The 25,310-nt window shown below is 37.9% G+C and overlaps 1 protein-coding gene across 5 annotated transcripts in view; it reads left to right on the top strand.

The window, feature by feature from the left end:
- Window positions 1-25,310, top strand: part of PHF8 (PHD finger protein 8) — a 99,804-nt gene that overhangs the window by 52,607 nt on the left and 21,887 nt on the right. For 4 of the 5 annotated variants that reach the window (XM_065915390.1, XM_065915392.1, XM_065915393.1 and 1 more), the window contains exons 12-18: window positions 318-407; window positions 2,271-2,573; window positions 3,341-3,444; window positions 8,369-8,547; window positions 8,834-8,919; window positions 9,401-9,534; window positions 10,136-10,449. In XM_065915390.1, coding sequence (XP_065771462.1) covers window positions 318-407; window positions 2,271-2,573; window positions 3,341-3,444; window positions 8,369-8,547; window positions 8,834-8,919; window positions 9,401-9,534; window positions 10,136-10,449 — 1,210 coding nt within the window. The remainder of the gene's footprint in view (window positions 1-317; window positions 408-2,270; window positions 2,574-3,340; window positions 3,445-8,368; window positions 8,548-8,833; window positions 8,920-9,400; window positions 9,535-10,135; window positions 10,450-25,310) is intronic. The other variant, XM_065915391.1, reaches the window with a different exon arrangement.

Raw genomic sequence — 25,310 nt, forward strand, 5'->3', positions numbered from 1 at the left:
GTTTTTCTTTTATGATTCATAACTTTTTATGTCCTAAGAAATCTTTGCCTAACCTAAGGTCACAAAGATTTTCTCCTCTCTTTCCTTCTAAAAGGTTTATGGTTTTAGTTACGGCATTTAATTATAATCCATTTTGACTCTGTGTATATCTGATGCAAAATATAGAATGAAGGTCTTTTCTTGCATGTGGATATCTGATCAATCTAAGTACCATTTGTTAAAGAGACTGCCCTTTCTCCATTGAATTGCCTTGGTAACTGTTGAAAATCAGTTATTTCTTATGTGTAGATCTATTTCTCATGCCTTTTGTTTGACAGGCTCTGCCAGACCACGAGGATGAAATCCCAGAGACAGTGCGGACTGTTCAGCTCATTAAAGATCTGGCTAGGGAGATCCGCCTGGTGGAAGTAAGGAGCATGGGAACAGGGGAGGCGTTTGCAAAGGGCTTAAGACTCAAGTGGCAGGTCAGGCTTTTGCAGCTGGCGTGGGAGCTCAGGGGAAGGATTGAGAAGACCCCACCAAGGACCCTATTCATTCATTCAAATAATTATTATGTGCCTCAAGTATGCCACATGTTGGGCTAGGTGCTTAGGACACATAAATAACTACAGTGCCTGCCCATGAAGAACTCACAATCTAGTAGAGTACCCTGGGCAAAGTTAACCTGCCTGAGCCTCAGTTTCCTCATCTCTAAAGTGGCTATAGCTAATAACTACTGAGGGATTGTTAAGAGGGTTGAATAAGGTAATATAGGTTGAGCACAAAGTATAAGACTGGGCAGATAGTGGGTGCTCAATAAATTCTGATGGTGGGTCATGTGGTTGTGGGTGGTGGAGGTCATAGTAGTAGTTGTTGTTATTAATATTTTGACTCAGTCTCTGCGTTCTACAAAATGACAGTTCTCCCGGGTTGAAGATGATTACAAAGCCATGTTTCAACAGGTGGCATATACCACGAGGCAGTGAGGTGTAGTGGTAAGAGACTCAGAGAAACTTGGGTTCTGGTTCCTGCTCTGTCACTTGCTAGCTGTTCAGGGACTCAGTATCCTTATCTGTAAAGTGGGGACAATACCACCTTTTCAGAGTTTTGTTATAATTAAGAGCTAATGTATGTAGAGCCCCTCGCACAGTGCCTGGCAGAGTAAGTACTCAATAAATGTGAGCCATTGTTGTTACTAGACTTTGCAGTGAAGAGAGAACTCAGTGTGGGCTGGTGAAGTAGCAGAGGCACCAGAGGAGAATTGGACTTGAAGTTTCAACTTTCCTTTAGCTCAGAAGCTGTAAGGTTCCATTTAGCACCCAGAATATAGGCACTAAACATGCTAAAGGGTGGTCAGAGTGCACTACTGGGAAGTTGAACTTCTAGCCTCACCTCTTGTAGCATGTTTCACTGCCTGCACCATTACACCATGGCTTACGTTGCCTGCCTCCTACCTCATTTTCTTCTACTTCCATCTGTCAGAATCCATCAGGGTTTAGTTAAAATGCCTGTCTTTTCTCTGGCTATATAAGTTTTGTATACACAGAACTTTGGGCTGGTTGGAAGAAGACTTAGAGGTGGATCATATTTTTTTCACTGAATTTCAAATGTTTTGAAGAAGTGAAATCCTTTTTTTCAAATGAAATCTTATGTGGAAGCTCAATATATGCAACCAATTGAAGCATAACTACTATGAATAAGTAGCAGTTACGAAGGTGGGAGGCTTAGAACCCCACTTGCTTCTCTTATTTGCCTTCCACCTACCTCCAATCCCCAGGGCTCTTCCCAAGAAGTTCAAAGAAGCCACAGAACATCTTTGAAAACCATCTTTTCCAGTCTGCTCCTTTAAATTTACAGCTGAGCAAACAGATCCCCAGAGTGATCAGAGAACTTACCCTTGGTCACAGAGCTAATGAGTAGCAGATTTAGAACTAGAAGCGCTCTTCTCTTAAATCCTGTAGTCCTTAGAGTTGGAACCACACATTTTAGTACTCAATTATTTTCTGTCTCATGTTAGCTGCTCTTGGAGTCTTTTCTCTCCAATTTTGATAGTAGTGCTGGGCTTTTTCTCTGCTCGTCTTCTTACTCGTCAATGGCTGGGTAAAGAAATGCCACCCGGTAAATTCTTGATGACTTATTGTGCAAAAACTAGGGTGTGCATAAGTGCCTATGTGGAGCATCTTTAAGCCCCTTCATGGCAGTACCACCAGTGCCATGAACAGACCTCTGCTCTTAGTGTAGAGAGAACCCTTGAGTAAGCTCTAACCCCTCATGTCCTAACACTCTTGTAGGATATCTTCCAACAGAACGTTGGGAAGACGAGCAATATCTTTGGGCTGCAGAGGATCTTCCCAGCCGGCTCCATTCCCTTAACCAGGCCAGCCCATTCCACTTCAGTATCCATGTCCAGGCTGTCACTGCCCTCCAAAAGTGGTTCAAAGAAGAAAGGCCTGAAGCCCAAGGAATTCTTCAAGAAAGCAGAGCGAAAGGGCAAGGAGAGCTCAGCCTTGGGGCCTGCTGGCCAATTGAGCTATAATCTCATGGATACATACAATCATCAGGCACTGAAGACAGGCTCTTCCCAGAAAGCAAAGGTGGGTGCTGGCCAATGGGTTCAGCCCAACCCTTTTGGGTCCCTTGGAAGAGCAGAGTATCAAAAGGAAAGGCTCTCCTGTCTTCCCACCTCCCTTAGGGCCCCTGGTGTTTGGCTACCAGTCCCACTCACTAAACAGGCATTTATTGAGACCTTGTCTATGCTGGGCACTGTGATAGCTGCTGCAGACAGTAACCCTCAAGAGGCCAACAGGCTAGTGAGAAAGATAGGCATAAAAAGAAATGAGTGCAATGAGATGTTGTGGATGCCACAATTAAGGGTGAGTGTGGGACCCTGAGACACAGGGGAGGGGATGATTGTATCTGGGTAGGGATGATGGTCAAGAGCTCTTCTCAGAAAACATGACATTTGAGCTGATCTTGAAATACTAGGATAAGAATGATACTTGAGTACATGGTATACGAGTGGCAGGTTGGAGTCTTGAACAGATTTTTTAGATAAGTCCTCCTCCAGGGCCCCACCTTGCTTAAAGATTGTGGTACCCTCCATGGTCATGTGAAGATGCTCCACCCTCCTTTTAGGGAACATGTTTTGCAAGATTGATAGGTTTTCCCCTGAACCAGCCATACATTCTCAACCTTCTGCTCTTGTGACCATTTGGGTTGGGGGTGGGGGGACAGCATAGTTGAAGACCTTGGTTCAGGTGGTTTTGATAGTGAACTCCACCAGTAAAACCAGAGGGAACTGGTTATTCTGATTCACATGGGAGTTCCAGACAGGTGACAACTGAGCCTCCTCCTCCTGCAGTTCAACATCACTGGCACCTGCTTGAATGACTCAGATGATGACTCACCAGACTTGGACCTTGATGGGAATGAGGGCCCGCTGGCCCTATTGATGTCTAATGGCAGGTGAGGTGGGAAGAAGAAGCAGAGATGCTGGGATTTTCGGTAGTAATATGCCATTAAAACAAGGCATGGAATTGGGACCTGGGACTGGAACATGGGTGAGGGAGGGACTGTACTTTGGGAAATACCCAGATATTATCAGAAAACATCACTTAGTACAGACCACCATGGTAGTGTTGGGAGTGGGTAAGAGGAGAGGTCTGGAACTAATTGGCAATTCTGAGAAAAATCTTATATAAGTTCTAGAAATTTCATCAAGTCAGTAGATCAGAACTGTTGGCAGGAATAAAAAATAATATACTGGTTAAGAGCATTAGTTTTTTTGTTTTGTTTTGTTTTTTTAATATTATTTTATTAGTTGGAGGCCAATCACTTCACAACATTTCAGTGAGCATTAGTTTTTATATACCTTTTGCAATTCAATTTTTAGGAACTTATTTTGCAGAAATGTTTGCCAGGTGTGTAAAGAGAAATATTCAGTGTTCACTATATCACTGTAATAGTAAATAGTTGGAAGCGTTCATTAATAAGGGTTGGATAAATTATGGTACATCTATGGAATAGAACACTGTGTAACTTAAAAAGAATGAGTTTAGTATCTATTGATGTGAAAAGATTTCCAAGATAACATTTTAAGTGAAAAAATCAGGTTGCAAGATAATATATGGGAATAGTTCATTTTAATTTTTTTAAAAGGCATGTATGCATGTGTGTGTGTAAAAAAGTAACGTACAGTCTTTTACATTTGGCTATATTGGCTGAATCTATTTATTTGGCTGTATTGGATCTTAGTTGCAGCATGTGTGCTGTCGAGTTGAGACACACAGGCTCCAGAGCGCGTGGGCTCAGTAGTTGTGGCGTGTGGTCTTAGTGGCTTTGTGGCATATAGAATCTTAGTTCCTGATCAGGGATTGAATTCCCTGCATTGCAAGGTGGATTGTTAACCACTGGGCAACCAGGATGTCCCTTGCCTTTATTTTTATTTATTTATTAATTTTTTGGTCAGTTTATGTCTTTTATTTTTTTATTTTTTTTTTACTTTTTTTTATTAGTTGGAGGCTAATTACTTCACAACATTGCAGTGGGTTTTGTCATACATTGACATGAATCAGCCATAGAGTTACACATATTCCCCATCCCGATCCCCCCTCCCACCTCCCTCTCCACCCAACTCCTCTGGGTCCTCCCAGTGCACCAGGCCCGAGCACTTGTCTCATGCATCCCACCTGGGCTGGTGATCTGGGAGCTAATGAAACTTAAAAGCTTTTGCACTACAAAGGAAACTATAAGTAAGGTGAAAAGACAGCCCTCAGATTGGGAGAAAATAATAGCAAATGAAGAAACAGACAAAGGATTAATCTCAAAAATATACAAGCAACTCCTGAAGTTCAATTCCAGAAAAATAAATGACCCAATCAAAAAATGGGCCAAAGAACTAAACAGACATTTCTCCAAAGAAGACATATAGATGGCTAACAAACACATGAAAAGATGCTCAACATCACTCATTATTAGAGAAATTGCCTTTATTTTTAATTTAACATTTTAAAAGAGGTTTAAAATTTATGCAGTTTAAAATTCAAAAAGTGTGAAAGAATACACAGGAAAAAATTTTGCTTCCACCCTTCTCTGTTCTCCAGTTTTCCTCTGCATACATGGAACACTAGTGTCAGTGCTTTCCTTCCAGAGATGTTTATACACATTCACACAAATAAATATATCAATATTTGTTACATATTTTACACTTGTCACACCAAACTTGTAACAGTAGTTATCTCTGGAAAGTAGGATAGGGGAGACAAGAGAGGAAATTTTCAGTTCAAGTATTTGAATTTTGTAAAGTGAGTATATATTAGTTTTCTCAAAATAATTTTTAGCCGACTGTTTTCTAAAAGAATAAAAGCACATCTTGACAAAAAGCTTGGGCTTGGGAATCAGACAATTCCAAATTTGAATTCCAGCTCTGACACATATTCCCTATGGCAAGCTAATTAACATATCTGCATCTCTCTGTCTTCATTTTATCTGTTCTATAGATAAAACTTATCTTAGGGTTGTTGGAGGACTAAATGAAGTAATGTATGTAAAGTGCTTATTGCAGGTCCTGGCACATAGTAAATGTTTAATGAATGGTTGATTTTATAAATGTAATAATGAAGTTGAAAATAAAAGATGACAGTGGTGGTGATGATGATGATAGTTGTGGGTATGGCCAGAAGCTAACTAGGTTGTCAGAAATCCTCAAACATGTAGGGAGGCAGAGGAAGATGGTAAAAGTTATTTTCTGGACACTCAGAACACCAGACAGGAGCAGTCAAGAGCTAAGTATAGAGTATGAACAGTGTAGGAACACAAGGGAAAAGGATACCTTACAGCCTTTTTGTAGGAAACGATTGTTTTCAGATCTCAAGGGTGAGTATAGTAAGTCTACCTGGCTGGGAAATACAGGAAAAGTGGTGTGAAGGCAAGGCAGATTCTGAAAGCAACAGAACTATCTTTGTGATTTGAAAATGTAGTTACTGAAGAATAAGATAGACTGAGCATTGCCTTTGTCTAGAACCTATGGTTGGTCTGCTGGGGAAGAGAAAGTTGAAAGTCCTGAGGTTCCAGCCTGTAATGGTTATTAAGGACATGAGACGTTTTCCCCTTCCTCATCAGTCTTCCTTGTGCTGTTTCTAGTACTACCTTTCACCTACTAGAGGCTGCTGCTAAGTGAACCTAGGGAGTCAAGGTACAGTAATATTTACAGACGATATGATACTTATTATGTCTGATCTTTTCTCCAGAATAGTGCCATGTTTTGTGGGGGCTGAGGTGCAAATGAAACAAGATTGGCTGTGTGTTGATAATTACTGAAACTTAACTGGGTCCTAGATACATGGGAGTTTTTAATATTTTGTATATGTTTGACATTTTTCATAATTAGAAATTAATAAAAGATCAAGGTTGAATAGCTACCATTTATTGAGCACCTGCTCTGTGTCAGACTCTATGTTAGCAATCTACATATATTATTTAGTCCTTACAACAACCATTAGGGGTAAGTGTTGTTATCCCTATTTTACTAATGTGGGAAAGTGAGACCCAGAGAACTAAAAGATTAGCTACCATTGGGCCACTTGTTATATGTCAGTCTCTACATTAGCTCATTAATCCTCCCAGCAACCCTTTGAAATAGAAAACAGCTAATTCACTAAAAGCCAATTCACCAAATGACTATTGTTGAATGTATACTCACTTACCAAAAACTTGTTTCTCTTGACTTATAAGGCTTATTTGAGCAGTTCGTACTGGTTAACATTGTTTACCATGTTTGGTAGAATTATTAAGATTTAAGCTACTTTTGAGTTCTTTCTGCTTTATATATTTTAACACGTTTTTTGAGATATAATTTACATATCATACAATTAACCTTTTTTAAGTGTATAATTAAATGACTCTTAGTAAACTTAAAGCATATGCAACTGTCACCACAATCCAATTTTGAAACATTTCTATCACATCAAATAGATCACTCATATCCACTTACATTCAGTCCTGGTTTTCTTCCCCAGAGCCAGGCAACCACTAATCTTCTTTCTATCACTATGAATTTGCCTTTTTAGATACTTCATATAAATAGAAGTCATTTAGTTCCTATGTAAATGTAGTCTCTTGTGTCTCGCTTCTTTCACTTAACATGTTTCTAAAGTTCATCCATGATGTAGAATGTATCGTTAATTGATTCCTTTTCATTGCTGAATAGTATTTCATTGTGTGAATCTACCACATTTACTTTATTGGTTCTCTAGTTGATGGTCATTTGGATTGGTTATACTTTTTGACTGTTATGAATAATGGTGCTTTTGAGCATTTGTATGCTAGTTTTTGTGTGGACATGTTTTTGTTTCTCACTTAGGAATGAAATTTAGGGTCATTTGGTAACTCTGTTTAGCTTTTTAAGTAACTGCCAAAATTTATCCCAAAGCATCTACCATTTTACACCCTCACCAGCAATTACGAGTTTTTCCATATATTGGCTAATGCTTGTTATTCCCATCTTTTTTATTATAGCCATTCTGATGGATGTAAAGTGGTATTTTATTGAGGTTTTAATTTGCATTTCCCTAACGACTAATGATGTTGAGCATCTTTTGGTGTGATTATTGGACGTTTATGTATCAACTTTAGAGAAATGTCTGTTCAAAATGTCTATTTTGCTTACTTTCTAATTTGTTTTGTTTGTCTTTGTTGTGTTCTAAGAGTTATCTAAATATTCTGGATACACATCCTTTTCTAGATAAATAAATAACAAATATTTTCTCCCAGTCTGTGGCTGATCTTTTCTTTTTCTTAATGGTATCTTTTGAAGCACAAATGTTTTGAATTTTACCTAATCCCAGGCCACAAGATATTTTCCTACATTTTCTTCTAGAAGTTTTATAGTTTTAGCTTTTACATTTAGATATATGATCCATTTTTAGTTAATTTTTGTGTGTGATATAAGGTAAGAGTTCACATTCATTTTTTTGCATGTGATATCCACTTATTTCAGCATCATTTGTTAAAAAGACTATTCTTTCTCCACTGAATTGCCTAAGCACCTTTGTCAGAAATCAGTTAACTATAAATTTAAGGATTTAGGTCTAGATTCACAGTTCTGTTCCATTCATTCTTATCCTTAAGCCAATATCATACTACCTTGATTACTGTAGCTTTATAGTAAATTTTGAAGTTGAGTAGTATAAGTCCTCCAGCTTTGTTCTTTTTTGAAATTATTTTGGCCATGTACATGTCCTTTGTATGCCCATATACATTTTAGTATCAGTTTATTAATCTCCACAAGACTAGATGGATTAGATAGGATTGCATTGAATCTATAGATCAATTTGGAGAGAATTGCCTTTGTGTGAGACTGTTTTTATGTTCTCCTTCACTCTCTCTCCAGTACCAAGAGGGTGAAGAGCTTATCCAAGTCTCGGCGAGCAAAGATCGCAAAGAAGGCAGACAAGGCTAGACTGGTGTCAGAACAGGTGATGGAGGATGAATTGGACTTGGATTCAGATGATGAACTGCAGATTGATGAGAGACTGGGAAAGGAGAAGGCGACCCTGATAATAAGACCAAGTGTGTACTTGTTCTTTTTCTTTCTTGCCCTGCCCATTTCAGTTTGGTTTTGGTTCCTTCAGTAGACTCAAGACCTTAGGCCTGAGCTTGTTGGCTTTCTGATTTACCAGCTCTGTAGGCTTTCTTTGCTCTGGAGATTAATTTATAAACTAATTCCTAACCTCCTTAAATTACTTATCTGTGGTCATTACTTTCAGGAAAATTATAGTTTTATTCTCTTTCTCCTGGGTATTTGGCTCAGATGCTAACCTTAGCTTCATGGTAAGTACATTCTCTTGCTTTCTAGAATTTCCCCGAAAGCTGCCTCGTGCGAAGCCTTGCTCTGACCCCAATCGAGTTCGTGAACCAGGAGAAGTTGAGTTTGACATTGAGGTAGGAGCCTTCCCTGTTTCTTATCTTTTGCTTGTTCTGGTTACAAAACCAGAATATGGTTTGTCATTTTAGTTGAGGTTGGGGGAGACATCCTATGCATTCAGTTCCTAAAATATTTATAAAGTGAAAGATTGTGTGCTAAGTGCTCCTGAACATATAAATGGAAGATTATACTTTAGTTGAGATATTTAAAAAATCTTTAATATAAAGTAGAATAAAAGGCAGTGTGATGTAGTAGAAAGAGTATCTGGTTTGGAATATCCGATTGTGACTTTACATACATATTTAACTTCACTGAACCTTAGTTTCCTTATCTGTAAAATGGGAGTTAGTACTTGCCTCACAAAGATGCTTCAGAGACTAAGATGAAAAAACAAATATTCTGCTTAGTACTTGATAGATACTTGGTGCTCAGAATATATTAGTGTCCACTGTATATTAGGACTTGGGCAGCTGAGGTGATATCCTTTTTCTCCAACAGGAGGACTATACAACAGATGAGGACCTTGTAGAAGGGGTCGAAGGCAAGCTTGGAAATGGGAGTGGAGCTGGTGGAATTCTTGATCTGCTCAAGGCCAGCAGGCAGGTGGGGGGACCTGACTATGCTGCCCTCACGTGAGTACTGGCTTTGTTCTCCCCTTTCTAGGTGATCAGACAACACACACCCCCACCTGCCACCTTTGGCTAGGTCAGCCAATCAGTAGATATTAATTGAGTCATTTAAAGGGACAAAGAATTATCTAGGGCATTTGGGCTGAAAGAATAAAGTAGACGAAATCTGTCCCAAGATATTTAAGATCTGACTTAGAAAGGATGTACAGCCTTCAAGGGCAATGAGTTTGGGGTTCTTTGGAAGTCAGAAGAGGCATGGAAGGAGAGCTGGGCCTTTTCTGGATCTCGTTATTTTTTTCTTTAAAAAAAAAGAAAGAATGCGGCATGTGTGAATAGGAAGGGAGGTGCACCCTTGTTCTTGCCACCTTGCCTGCTGTCTATGGAGAGACTTCAGTCAAGAAGGACTGGCCTTTTTATGGAAATAGTCTTTGATACTATTTTGATCTTTAGTTTGGTTTCTAGTTTTTCACTTGGGATGATTCTCTCCTGGTTGTTCCCACCTTGACCCAGGCAGCTCTTGTCCCTCCTCCCTGACTATTCTGATAACTAGTTTCCTCTGACAAGTAGAGAAACTCCTTCAGCATTTCTCCTCTGTCCCTTACAGCGAGGCTCCTGCCTCTCCCAGCACTCAGGAGGCTATCCAGGGCATGCTGTGCATGGCCAACCTGCAGTCCTCATCATCCTCACCAGCTACCTCCAGCCTGCAGGCCTGGTGGACCGGGGGGCAGGACCGAAGCAGCACGAGCTCCAGCAGTGGGCTGGGCACAGTCTCTAGCAGTCCTGCTTCCCAGCGCACCCCAGGGAAGCGGCCCATCAAGCGGCCAGCCTACTGGAAAACTGAAAGCGAGGAGGAGGAGGAGAACGCCAGTCTTGATGAACAGGACAGCTTGGGAGCATGCTTCAAGGATGCAGAGTATAGTAAGGGCAGCTGAGCACTGGAATCAAGGCCAGGAGGGCTCCCCCTAGCCCCAATCTCAATCCCAAATCCAGTCCAGGACAGTCTGTAGTGAGCAAAGGCCTGGTCATAAGCCTGATACTCAATTTCTCTGTGCTGTATTTTCTTAATCTGTAAAATGGGAGTATCTCACAAGTTGATGTACAGACTACCTGGCACAGTGTCTTGCTTATGGGAGACCCTCAAAAAATGATAGCTATTATAGGGACTTCCCTGGTGGTTCAGTGGTTAAGGCTCCGTGCTCCCAATGCAGGGGGCCTGAGTTCAATCCCTGGTCAGGGAGCTAGATCTTGCCTGCCACAATAAAGATCCAGTGCAGCCAAATTTAAATAAATAAATTTTTAAAATAGTAGCTATTATCCATTTTTAGCATTGTCCAGTTGTCAGTGCAGGTGAGTCTTTTTTCCCTCTTGCCTATTATACTTCTATTTGTTATTGTTTAGTTGCTCAGTCGTGTCCGACTCTTTGCAACCCCATGGACTGTAGCCTGCCAGGCTTCCCTGTCTATGGGATTTCCCAGGCAAGAATACTGGAGTGGGTTTCCATTTCCTTTTCCAGCAGACTTTCCTGATCCAGGGATCGAATCCGTATCTCTTACATTGGCAGATGGATTCTTTATCACTGAGCCACAAGAGAAGCCCCTTTACTTCCATTACCTGTATCATTTGTGTTATGTGTTGTTCAGTTCATCTCTTGCAAAGGTACATGATGACTTTTTAGTGGGTTTTTCACATTTAATAGATGATTCCTTTTTTAAACTAAAATGTGTGAGTATGCAGTGTATAAAGCACTTTTTTTTATAGTGCAAATGAGTTGTAGGTTTTCGTTTTAACATTATTTTAAAAAGTAATCCTCGTTGACCAAAATTAGGACAGAGAAAGCAAAAATTCCCTTTGACTAACATTCTTCCCTCTCTGAGGAAGTTATCCAAAGGTAACCTTTATTATCAGTTTGAAGTATACCTTTTAATTTTTTGTGTTTATGCCCATTTGTAGACATAAATAGAGGTATAGTTTTGTTTTGTGTGTATGTGGTTCTACAACTTGCTTGGATATCTTTCAACATCAGTACGTAGAGGTCTGCTTCATCAATGCATTGAAATCTACCTGCTGCATAGTAGTCTGAAGCATAGGTGTACCATCATATGTTTACCTGTCCCCTACAGGTTAACATTTAGGTTGTTTCTAATTTTTAGTGTTATGAAAATTCTTGTAAATAACCTTTTGTTTTCATGTGCCAGTTAGCATTTCTCTAAGGTAGCTAGACCTGCTGAGTTGAAGGATATATACAAAATAAATGTTAATGGTGCTTAATTCCCTCAAGGGTCAGTATATGAGCAGTGTATGAGAAATACCTGTTTCCCTACAGCCTTACTAACAGTGGATGTTATCAGCCTTTTTAATTTTTGCCAATCTGATGGCAAAAACTGGTGTCACAGTTTTTTTATGTTTATTGACTTCTCCTTATTCCTTTCCTGTGAATTAATTATTCAGTTATTCACTTATTTTTAGAATGTTAGTTTTTCTTATTGATTTATAAGAATTCTTTATATATTCTCAATTTGTTGGAGTGTTTTTTATATATTCTGCAAATGTTGAAAAATATTTTAGTCTGTTGCTTGTATTTTAATTTTACTTATGGGATCTTAGTGTGTAGTAGATTTCAGTTTTTACATAGCTGTCTTAATTAACTATTTGTATTTTGTGTTTTTGTAAGAAAATTTCTTATATTTTCACCTAAAAAGTATATAGAAGTTAAAATTTTAGTTTTTTTCTGGAATTAAGTTTTATGAATTGTGAGAGATAAGAATCTAATTTATTATTTTCCACATGGATAGTCATTTGCCCCAATACCATTTATTGACTTGTTCATCAATTATCCCCTAATTTGAAGCTCTTCTTCTGTCTTAAACTAAATTTCCTTATATGTGTGGATTTCTTTCTTTTTTTCCTTAGGGGATGGGGTGCTGAGTGGCTTGTGGGATCCTAGTTCCCTGCAGGGATTGAACCCATACCCTCATCAGTAAAAGCACAGAGTCCTAACCACTGAACTTCAAGGAATTCCCTGAATTTGCTTTTCTGCTCTATTCCTAAATAGCTATATTACTTTGGGCAAGCTAATTAACTTCTCTGTGATAATAGTACTTACCTCTTAGATTGTTGTGAGGAATAAATGAATTATACATAAAGCAATTAGAACATTGCCTAGCACATAATAAGTGCTATGTGTTAGATATTATTAATAGTACTCTGTTCCGTAAAACCGATTTGTCCATTCCTATGGCACTACCTCATAGGTTAGTTACTACAGACCTTGTGTCTGGTAGGGCAAATCCCCTCTGCAGAACTTGCTTTGGACCTAAGGAGAACAAGGATGTTCAACAAGTCCATTATTTATTTCTGTGTTGAACTGTGATTGGTCTTAATTTGTTGCCAAGTTTTCCTGGCTACTCAATCTACCTTTAGCAATCACATTGACCTATAGGATTAGGGTTAGGGAAACTAACCTTACTAAGTTAGGGTTAGGGGAACTAACCTTAATAAGATTACCTTAAGTAATCCTTGCCCAGTTTGAGCCCATTTGCATTTGCACCCAGTATTGTACTGGGTAATCAGTGGATCCTTTGCAGCCTTAAAACTCTGCCTGGGCTTCTTTTAGAAGTAGATTCTTGAGGGTATTTGCTCAAGATAGATAGCAACTTCATTAAATTAAAATCTGATCTAGAGCCTAGTCATCAGCAGTCTTTGTTGTTGTTTTTAAACACAGGGAGAAGTGTCTTCACAACTTCTTCATGTGCACTTTCCACCATCCTCCTCGCCCACTGGAGCTTAATTTTGTAGAAAACAAAGGCACCATTTGCCCTTTCTGATAGGAGACACTATTGCAGGATTTTTAGCTTTTACATGTAGATCTTCATATATAGGTTTTCTCTGAAATGTGAGAAAACTTACCACTGATTGGTTAAAAACAACATACCAGGGAAAATTGCTTTTGAACCAGTGCAACTTCTGGATGACATTGCTGTCATTCTGCCATTTACCTTTGAATAGTCACAAAACAGGCCATCTTGTCCTTTTGTCTTCAAACATGGTCTATCTCTATTCAGGCTTTCTTGTATATCTCTTCTTCAGTTTATTACTTTGTATTTTATTTTATAGTTTGGTTCCCATTGAAAATGGCACTTTTTATCTATCATATTTTCCAATTGGCTGTTGCTAGTATGCAGGAAAATAGTTGATTTTTCTATTTTGTTCCTGTGTTGCCTTACTATTCCTCTTGTTAGTTCTGTTAGTTTTTCAGGTAATTGTCTTGGGCTCTTGAAGTAGGTGATCTATGTCCTCTATCTTAGTTTGCTAGGGCTGTCATAACAAAATACCACAGACTGGATCGCTTGAAGTGAAGTGAAGTGAAAGTCGCTCAGTCACGTCCAAATCTTTGCAGTCCCATGGACTGTAGCCTGTCAGGCTCCTCTCTCCATGGAATTCTCCAAGCAAGAATACTGGACTGGGTAGCAATTCCCTTCTCCAGGAAATCTTCCCAACCCAGGGATTGAACCCAGGTCTCCCACATTGCAGGTGAATTCTTTACCATCTGAGCCAACAAGGAAGCCCAAGAATACTGGAGTAGGTAGCCTATCCCTTCTCCAGGAGATCTTACTGACCCAAGAATTGAACCAGGGTCTCCTGCATTACAGGTGGATTCTTTACCAGCTGAGCTACCAGGGAAGCCCACAGAACAATAGAAATTATTCTTTTCACAGTTCTAGGCTAGAAGTCCAAGATCAAATTATTAGCAGAGTTGCTTTCTCCTGAGGACTCACCTTGGCTTGCAGATGATCTCCCTCTTGCTACATTTTCATGTGGTCATCCCCTGTGCATACGGGCTCTTGTTGTCCCTCTGTATATCCCAATCTCTTCTTAAAAAGGACCAGTCAGATTGGATAAGGGCCCACCGTAGTGGCCTCATTTTAATCTAATTATCTCTTTCGAAGCTTTATCTCCAAATACAGTCAAACTCTGAAGTACTAGGAGTTAGGAATTCAACATACGAATTTTGGAGGGAGGACACAGTTATCCCATAACACGCTTTCTTTCTGTTATTCATACCTGTAGATTTTTCTAGTTTTATTACAGGTGGTGGGGGCATCCTTATGTTGTTTCTGACTTTACAGGTAATGTTGCCAGTGTTTGTCCAATCAATATATAGGGCTCTGTAGGTCTCTGGTAGACTACTGTCATGAAGTTCAGGGGAGTCTCTATCTATAGTTTGAGAGGTTTTTGTTTGTTTTAAAATCTGGAGTGGAATTAGGTTTTATCAGATTTGGGGGGACATCTTTTCATATAAACACATAGTTTTTCTCTTAATTTGCTAATAGTGATTTACATTAATAGAATTACTGATTTAGAAATGATATTTCTGTCTTAAAATTAGCTATATTTGGGGCTTCCCAGGTGGTGCTAGTAGTAAAGAACCCACCTGCCAATGCAAGAGACAAAAGAGACCCAGGTTCAGTCCCTGGGTCAGGAAGATTCCCTGGAGGAGGGCATGGCAACCCACTCTAGTATTCTTACTTGGAGAATCCCATGGACAGTGGAGCCTGTCGGGCTACAGCCCATAGGATAGCAAAGAGTTGGACATGACTGAAGCAACTTCACACACAATTTCTGGTTTTATTTTATTCCTTTTTCTTAATGTACTTTGTACAACATCTTGAGTTGAAAGCTCTGTTCATGTATTTTCAGTCTGTGTTCCCTTTTGATAAAATATTTTTAAAATTTTACTTTTTAAATTAGCATTTAAGTAAAACTGGCTTTGTTGATATACACATGCTTAGATTCTTGTAACCACCACGATCACCACTACTACCACAATGAGTAGAACATAACCCCTCCAAAGTCCCTTATGTTATCCCTTAGTAGTCATGCCCTCCCTCTACCCCTAACTCCTGGCAACTACTGTTCTCCATCACTGTGATTTTGCCTTTGCCAGAATGTCATATAAAGGAATTACATAGTATGTAATATTTTGAGACTGACCTTTTTTACTTAGCATAATGCCTTTAAGATTCATCCATGTTGTCGCATATTGATAGCTTGTTCTTTTTTTATTGAAGAATTGTATGGCTCTACCACAGTTTCATTTTGTTATTTTGGGTCAGCCATGTGGCATGCAGGATCTTAGTTCCTTGACCAGGGATCAAACCCCTGCCCCCTGCAGTGGAAGCACAGAGTCCTAACCACTGGACTGCCAGGGAAATTCCTCTACCACAGTTTCTTTATCAGTTTACCCATTGAAGGACACTGGATTGTTTACAGCTTTGGGTAATTATGAATTGGGCTGCTGTAAACATTTGTTGCAGGCTTTTGTGTGAACATGTTTCCCTAGGGTAAATATCTAGCAATGGGATTCCTGAACAGTGTGGGCAATAGATGCTTTAACTTTATTGGAAACTGCCAAACTGTTTTCCAGTGATTGTGCCATCTTACATTCCCACCAGCAATATGTGAGAGTTCCAGTTGTTCCGCATACTCATCAGCACTTGGTATTGTTAGTACACTTATTTTAGTCATCCTAATAAGTGTGTGGTGATATCTCATTTTGTGGCTCATCTAATGGCTGATTATGTTGAACATCTTTTCATGCATTTATTTGCTACTCATATACTCTTTTTTGAAATGTCTTTAAACAGACACTTGGAACAACTACTGCCTTTTAAAAAATTAGGTTGTTTAACTGTTGAGCTTTGAAAGTTCTTTATATAGTCTGGATTCAAGTCTCTTGTCAGGTATGTGATTTGCAAATATTTTCTCCCACTCTGTGGCTTGTATTTCATTCTCTTATGACTTTCTTAAACACATTCACATTCTAAAAAGTCTAGTTTATCAGTTTTATCTTTCATGGCTTATGCTTTTATTTAACAACTCTTTCTATAAACTCAGGTTGCAGTTTTCTCCTTTTTTAACCTAACAGCTGTATGGTTTTAGGTTTTGCATTTCTATTTGTGTTCCATTTTGACTAAATTTTCACATAATGTATCACGTTTAGGTTAGGTGAACCTTTTTTTGGCATATGGATGTCCACTTGTTTCAACACCATTTCTTTCTTTTTTTTTTTTTTTAATTTTATTTTTTTTATTTTATTTTTTTATTTATTTTTCTTTTTTTTAATTTTATTTTATTAGTTGGAGGCCAATTACTTCACAACATTTCAGTGGGTTTTGTCATACATTGACACGAATCAGCCATTGAGTTACACGCATTCCCCATCCCGATCCCCCCTCCCACCTCCCTCTCCACCCGACTCCTCTGGGTCCTCCCAGTGCACCAGGCCTGAGCACTCGTCTCATGCATCCCACCTGGGCTAGTGATCTGATTCACCATAGATAATATACATGCTGTTCTTTTGAAACATCCCACCCTCACCTTCTCCCACAGAGTTCAAAAGTCTGTTCTGTACTTCTGTGTTTCTTTTTCTGTTTTGCATATAGGGTTATTGTTACCATCTTTCTAAATTCCGTATATATGTGTTAGTATGCTGTAATGTTCTTTATCTTTCTGGCTTACTTCACTCTGTATAATGGGCTCCAGTTTCGTCCATCTCAATAGAACTGATTCAAATGAATTCTTTTTAATGGCTGAGTAATATTCCATGGTGTATATGTACCACAGCTTCCTTATCCATTCATCTGCGGATAGGCATCTAGGCTGCTTCCATGTCCTGGCTATTATAAACAGTGCTGCGATGAACATTGGGGTGCACGTGTCTCTTTCAGATCTGGTTTCCTCGGTGTGTATGCCCAGAAGTGGTATTGCTGGGTCATATGGCAGTTCTATTTCCAGTTTTTTAAGAAATCTCCACACTGTTTTCCATAGTGGCTGTACTAGTTTGCATTCCCACCAACAGTGTAAGAGGGTTCCCTTTTCTCCACACCCTCTCCAGCATTTATTGCTTGTAGACTTTTGGATAGCAGCCATCCTGACTGGCGTGTAATGGTATCTCATTGTGGTTTTGATTTGCATTTCTCTAATAATGAGTGATGTTGAGCATCTTTTCGTGTGTTTGTTAGCCATCTGTATGTCTTCTTTGGAGAAATGTCTGTTTAGTTCTTTGGCCCATTTTTTGATTGGGTCATTTATTTTTCTGGAATTGAGCTTCAGGAGTTGCTTGTATATTTTTGAGATTAATCCTTTGTCTGTTTCTTCATTTGCTATTATTTTCTCCCAATCTGAGGGCTGTCTTTTCACCTTACTTATAGTTTCCTTTGTAGTGCAAAAGCTTTTAAGTTTCATTAGGTCCCATTTGTTTAGTTTTGCTTTTATTTCCAATATTCTGGGAGGTGGGTCATAGAGGATCCTGCTGAGATTTATGTCAGAGAGTGTTTTGCCTATGTTCTCCTCTAGGAGTTTTATAGTTTCTGGTCTTACATTTAGATCTTTAATCCATTTTGAGTTTATTTTTGTGTACGGTGTTAGAAAGTGATCTAGTTTCATTCTTTTACAAGTGGTTGACCAGTTTTCCCAGCACCAATTGTTAAAGAGGTTGTCTTTTTTCCATTGTATATCCTTGCCTCCTTTGTCAAAGATAAGGTGTCCATAGGTTCGTGGATTTATCTCTGGGCTTTCTATTCTGTTCCATTGATCTATATTTCTGTCTTTGTGCCAGTACCATACTGTCTTGATGACTGTGGCTTTGTAGTAGAGTCTGAAGTCAGGGAGGGTGATTCCTCCAGTTCCATTCTTCTTTCTCAAGATTACTTTGGCTATTCGTGGTTTTCTGTATTTCCATACAAATTGTGAAATTATTTGTTCTAGTTCTGTGAAAAATACCGTTGGTAGCTTGATAGGGATTGCATTGAATCTATAGATTGCTTTGGGTAGAATAGACATTTTGACAATATTGATTCTTCCAATCCATGAACACGGTATGTTTCTCCATCTGTTTGTGTCCTCTTTGATTTCTTTCATCAGTGTTTTATAGTTTTCTATGTACAGATCTTTTGTTTCTTTAGGTAGATATACTCCTAAGTATTTTATTCTTTTTGTTGCAATGGTGAATGGTAATGTTTCCTTAATTTCTCTTTCTGTTTTCTCATTGTTAGTGTATAGAAATGCAAGGGATTTCTGTGTATTAATTTTATATCCTGCAACTTTACTATATTCGTTGATTAGCTCTAGTAATTTTCTGGTAGAGTCTTTAGGGTTTGCTATGTAGAGGATCATGTCATCTGCAAACAGCGAGAGTTTCACTTCTTCTTTTCCTATCCGGATTCCTTTTACTTCTTTTTCTGCTCTGATTGCTGTGGCCAAAACTTCCAAGACTATGTTGAATAGTAGTGGTGAGAGTGGGCACCCCTGTCTTGTTCCTGATTTCAGGGGAAATGCTTTCAATTTTTCACCATTGAGGATAATGCTTGCTGTGGGTTTGTCATATATAGCTTTTATTATGTTGAGGTATGTTCCCTCTATTCCTGCTTTCTGGAGAGTTTTAATCATAAATGGGTCAACACCATTTCTTTAAAAGATGATTTTTGATTTTTATTTTTCTATTGACTTGCGTTTGTACCTTTGTCAAAAGTGGAATGACCATATTTGTGTGGTTCTGTCTCTGATTTGTTCTTTTCCATTGATCTTTGTTATCAATCCCTTTGTTAAAACCTCACTGTCTTGATTGCTGAAGCTTTATAGTAATTCTTTTTTTTTTTTAAAGATTTATTTATTTTTGGCTGCACTGGATCTTCATTGCTGTATACAGGCTTTCTCTAATTGTGGAGATTTGGGTCTATTCTTCATTGTGGTGTGCTGGCTTCTCATTGAGGTGGCTTCTCTTGTTGCAGAGCACTGGCTCTAGGAGCGCGGGCTTCAATAGTTGTGGCACCTGGGCTTAGTTGCTCCGCAGCCTGTGGGATCTTCCCTGACCAGGGGTGGAACCTATGTCCCCTGCATTGGTGGGCAGATTCTTAACCACTAGACCACCAGGGAAGCCCTATAGTAATTCTTAAAATCAAGTAATATGACATCTTCAATTTTGTCTTTCCATAAAATTTAAGAGTCAGTTTGTCTGAATCTACAACAATTTCTGCTAGGATTTTGGTTGGAATTATGTTAACTATATAGATCAATTCAGAGAGAATTGTGATCTTTATTTTTTATCAAGGTGAAATATATAGCTAAACATATATATATATATATATATATAATTAAACATAAAATATATAATTATGAACATTTTAAAGTTTACAATTCAGTGATATTTAGTGCATTCACAGTGTGGTGCAACCACAGCCTCCCTCTGTTTCCAATATATTTTCATGGCCTCAGAAAAATACCCTGGATCCATTAAATAATTGTGTCCCATGTCCCTACTCATCTCATCCCCTGGTAACCACTAATCTGCTTTCTGTCCATGTGGATTTGCCTATTAGGGATATATCATATAGTATATGATCTTTTATGTCTGGCTTCTTTCACTTACCATAATGTTTTTAAGGTTTATCCAAGTTATAGGACATATCAGTGTTTTGTTCCTTTTTATGGTTGAGTAGTGTTTCATTGTATGGATATACTACGTTTGTTTATCCATTCATCTTCAGGTAGGCATTTGGGTTATTTCCACCATTTGGCTGTTATGAATAACGCTGCTGTAGATGTTTGTGTGCATGTTTCTGTGTGGACACATGTTTTCATTTCTTTTGGACATATACCCAGGAGTAGAATTACTCAGTCCTATGGTAATTTTGTGTTTAACTCTTTGAGGGACCACCGAAACATTTTACACAAGAACTGCAAGAGAATTGTCACCTTAGATATATTGAATCTTCTAATTTGTGTGCATATGTTCCTCCATATTTACTCTTTGAAAAATTTCAAAATGATTCCTCATCCTTCACTATCTCCTGGAGTTTGCTGAGAGTCACATCCATTGAATCGGTGATGCCATCCAACCATCTCATTCTCTGTCACCCCCTTCTTCTCCTGCCCTCAATCTTTCCCAACATCAGGGTATTTTCCAATGAGTTGGTTCTTCACATCAGGTGTCTAAAGTATTGGAACTTCAGCTTCAGCATCAGCCCTTTCAGTGAATATTCAGGGTTGATTTCCTTTAGGATTGACTGGTTTGATCTCCTTGCAGTCCAGGGGACTCTCAAGAGTCTTCTCCAGCACAATTTGAAAGCATCAGTTCTTTGGTGCTCAGCCTTCTTAATGGTCCAACTCTCACATCCATACATGACTACTGGAAAAACCATAGCTTTAACTATTCAAACCTTTGTTGGCAAAGTGATGTCTCTGCTTTTTAATACGCTGTCTAGGTTTGTCATAGCTTCTTTTTTGGTATATTCTTTGTCTAGATGATTGTGATCATGTCATGTGCAAGTAGGGACAGTTTTATTCCTTTCTTTCCAATCTTTGTTTTCCTTCTTGCCTTTTTGTTTTGGCTAGGATTTTCAAGCACAATGTGGTGAGAGTGAACTAACACCCTTGCCTTGTTTCCAATTTAAGGGAGAAATCATCTTTTCAGTATTATGATGTTATCTGTATAGGTTATCAAGGTAAGGAAGTTCACTTCCATTCCTTTTTTGCTGAGTTTTTTTTTTAATGAATGGGTGTTGAATTTTTGTGTTTTTATTCCACCAATGTATATAATCATGTTGTTTTATTCCTTTAATCTGTTACTATCATAGGTTACATTGATTGATTTTCAAATATCACAGAATTGAAATCACAGATAGACCTTAATTGCTAATGATGTGTTATTCTTTTTATATATTATTGGATTTGATTTACTAGTATATCACTGAGGATTTTTGTGTCTTTGTTCATGAGGGATATTGATCTATAAATTTTTTCTTATATTTTAGTTTTGGTATCAGGGCAATCAGTGCTGGCCTCAAAGAATGAGTTGGGAAATGTTCCTCCTCTATTTTCTAGAAAAGATAATATAGAATTAGTGGGTTTTAAAAATTGCTTAGTAGAATTTTTGAGTGAAACCACCCAGGCCTAGGAATTTCTTTTCAGGTTTTAACTATGGATTTATTTTCTTTGGTAGATATAAAATTATTCAGATTTTCTATTTTGTCTTGGGTAAATTTTGATAGTTTGTGGTATTCAAGGAATTGGTCCATTTTAGTTAAGTTGTAGAACTTATGAGCATAGAGTTGTTTGTAGTTTTCCTCTATTATCCTTTTAGTGTCCATAAGGTCTTTAGTGATATTTTTAATTTGATGTTTTTTTTTTCATTTTTATTCTTAATGTTAGTAATTTTATTGTCATTCTTGCTGTCATCTTATCAATTTGGTCTTTTCAAAGACCAGTTTTTGGTTTCACTTAAAATTTATTAAGATTTGGTTTTTTCACATGAGATTTAGTCTATCTTGATAATTTTGTGTTATGAACTTGAGAAGAATGTATATTCTGCTACTGTTGGATTGAATATTCTATCAGTTTCAGTTTAATCATGTTGATTAGTGATAATCTATATCTTTGCTAATTTTTCATCTACTTATTTTCTTGATTACTGAGAGAGATGTGTTGAAGTCTCCAAGAATAATTGAGAATTTATCTGTTTACCCTTTTAGTTCCATCAGTTTTTGCTTTGTACAGTTGGAAGCTCTGATGTTAGGTGCATCCCCATTTGAAGATTGCTATGTTTTCTTGTCATGTTTACCATCTTTTCTATCCCTTTTCATCCCTGCTAATTTTCCTTGGTCTGAAGTTACTTTATACATTATTTATTTATAACTGAATATTTGTGCCTTTGACCACCTTCATCCAATTCCCCTACTCCTCACCTGCTGCTGCTGGTAACCACAAATCTGATCTCTTTTTCTATGACTTTGGGCTTTCTTTTTCAGGTTCCACATATAAGCAAGATCATATATTATTTGCCTTTCTCTCTATGACTTATTTCACTTAGCATAATGCTCTTCAGTTCACATATGGTAGGATTTCCTTCTTTTTTTGGTTGAGTAATATTCATTCATTTGTGTGTATGTGTGTGTATCACATTTTCTTTATCCATTTGTCTATTGATGGACATTTAGGTTGTTTGATTGATTTTCTTATGTTGAACCACTCTTGTGTTCCTGGGATAAATCCCCCTTGGTCATAGCATGTAATCATTTTAATAGGCTGCTGAACTTGGTTTGCTAGTATTTTGTTGAGGATTTCTACATCAGTATTCATAAAGCATATTAATGTGTAGTTTCCCTTTCCTGTAGTATCTTTTTCTGGCTTTGGTATCAGGATCTCATAGAATGAGATAGCATGTGTTCTCTCGTCTTCTGTTTTTTGAAAGAGTTTGACAAGGGTTGATGTTAATTCTTCATTAAATGTCATGTATGGATATGAAAGACGGGCCTGGTGCACTGGGAGGACCCTGAGGAGTCGGGTGCGGAGGGAGGTGGGAGGGGGGATCGGGATGGGGAATACGTGTAACTATATGGCTGATTCATGTCAATGTATGACAAAACCCACTGAAATGTTGTAAAGTGATTGGCCTCCAACTAATAAAATAATATTTAAAAAAAAAAATAAATAACAAAAGGTTTTAAATAAAAAAAAAAATAAATAAATAAAGAAAGCTGAACACTGAAGAATTGAAGCTTTTGAACTGTGGTGTTAGAGAAGACTCTTGAGAGTCCCTTGGACTGCAAGGAGATCCAACCTGTCAGTTCTAAAGGAAATCAGTCCTGAATATTCATTGGAAGGACTGATGCTGAAGCTGACACTCCAATACTTTGGCCACCTGATGCCAAGAACCAACTCATTGGAAAAGACCCTGATGCTGGGAAAGATTGAAGGCGGGAGGAGAAGGGGATGACAGAGGATGAGATGGTTGGATGGCATCACTGATGCGATGGACATGAGTTTGAATAGGCTCCAGAAGTTGGTGATGGACAGGGAAGCCTGGTGTGCTGTAGTCCATAGGGTTGCAAAGAGTCAGACAGGACTGAGTGACTTAACTGAACTGAACTAAACTGAGAAACCACCAGTGAAACCATCAAATAACCTTAGCTTTTCTTTGTTGGAAGCCTTTTGATTTCTGATTCAATCTCTGTACTTAATATATGTGAGTTCAGATTTTCCACTTCTTCAGTCAGTTTAGGTGATTTGTGTGCTTCTAGGAATTTGTCATTTTGTATAGTATATCTAATTTGTTAGCATACAATTGTTCATAGTATTCTCTTATAATCCTTTTTATTTCTGTAAAGTTTGCAGTAATGTCCCCACTTTCATTTCTCATTTCAAGTATCTTTGTCTTCTCTTTCTTCTTCTTTGTTAGTCTAGCTGAATATTTGCATGTTTTGTTGATTATGTTTCAAGCAACCAAGTTTTGATTTTGTTGATTCTGTTTTTCTTTTTTTATTTCACTCATCTCTGCTCAGATCTTTATTATTTCCTTCCTTCTCTTAGCTTCAGATTTAGTTTGTTCTTTTTCTAGTTTCTTAAGTTGTAAAATTAGGTTACTGATTTGATATCTTTCTTCTTTTTTAATATTGTAAACATTTACACACATAAATGTCTCTCTGAGCACTGCTTTTGCTGCATCCTGTAAGTTTTGGTATGCTGTGTTTTGGTTTTCCTTCCTCTCAAAAGTTTTTAAAAATCAACTTGTGATTTTTTCCTCTGATCTATTGATTTTTTTGAGTATATTGTTTAATTTTCACCAGTTTATAAATTTTCCAGTTTTATTACTGATTCCTAGTTTTATTCTATTATTTTTGGAGAACATACTTTATATGATTTCATTCTTTTAAATTATTGAGACTTGTAGGCTAAATTATGGTCTATCCTGGAGAATATTCCATGTATACTTGAGGAAAATGTATATTTTGCTGTTTTGGGGTGAAGTTTTCTGTATTTGTTGGTTAGGTCTAGTTGGCTTAAAGTATTGTTCAAGTATTCCATTTCTTTTTTGATCTCCTACCTGGATGTCTTATTCACTATTGAAAGTAAGGTATTGAAGTTGCCAACTATTATTATAGAACTGTTTCTCCTTTCAAGTATGTCAATATTTGCTTTATATGTTCTTGGTTGAATGACCTTTTTGTTACTATGTAATACCCTTCCTTATCTCCTGTAACAATTTTGTACTTAAATTCTATTTTGCCAGATATTAGTATAGCTACCCCTAGCTCTCTTTTTGGTTCCTGTTTGCATGGGATACCTTTTTCCATCCTTTCACTTTCAACTAGTTGTTTCTTTGGACCTAATGTGAATCTCTCATATGTAGTATATAGTTGAATCCTGTTTTTGATCCATTCTATCTTTCTTTGCCTTTTGGAGGGTGAATTTTTTTTTTATAATTTTATTTATTTATTTATTGGCTGCAGTGGGTCTTTGTTGCTTTGTGTGGTCTTTTTCCAGTTGCAGTGAGTGGGGGGCTACTCTTCGCTGTGGTGTGTGGGCTTCTCATTGTGGTGGCTTATTTTGTTGCAGATCATGGGCTCTAGGCGTGTGGGCTTCAGTAGTTGCAGCATGCAGGCTCAATAGCTGTGACTTGCAGGCTCAGTAGTTGCGGTGCACGGTTTGTGGTGCATGATCTTAGCCACTCTGCAGCATATGGAATCTTTCCAGACCAGGGATCAAACCTGTATCCCCTGCATTGGCAGGCAGATTCCTAACCAGTGTGCCACCAGAGAAGTCCTGAAGAGTGAGTTTAAACCATTTACAATTAAAGTGATTTCTGGTATGGAAGGACTTACCTATGCTATTTTGTTATTTGTTTCAATATGTCTTTATATTTTTTCGTTCCTCATTTCCTAAGTTACTGCTTTCTTTTATATTTAATTGATATTTTGGGATAGTATACCAAATTGACTCACTCA

This window comes from Muntiacus reevesi, chromosome X, assembly GCF_963930625.1.
Source record: "Muntiacus reevesi chromosome X, mMunRee1.1, whole genome shotgun sequence".
Classification (NCBI taxonomy): Eukaryota; Metazoa; Chordata; class Mammalia; order Artiodactyla; family Cervidae; genus Muntiacus; species Muntiacus reevesi.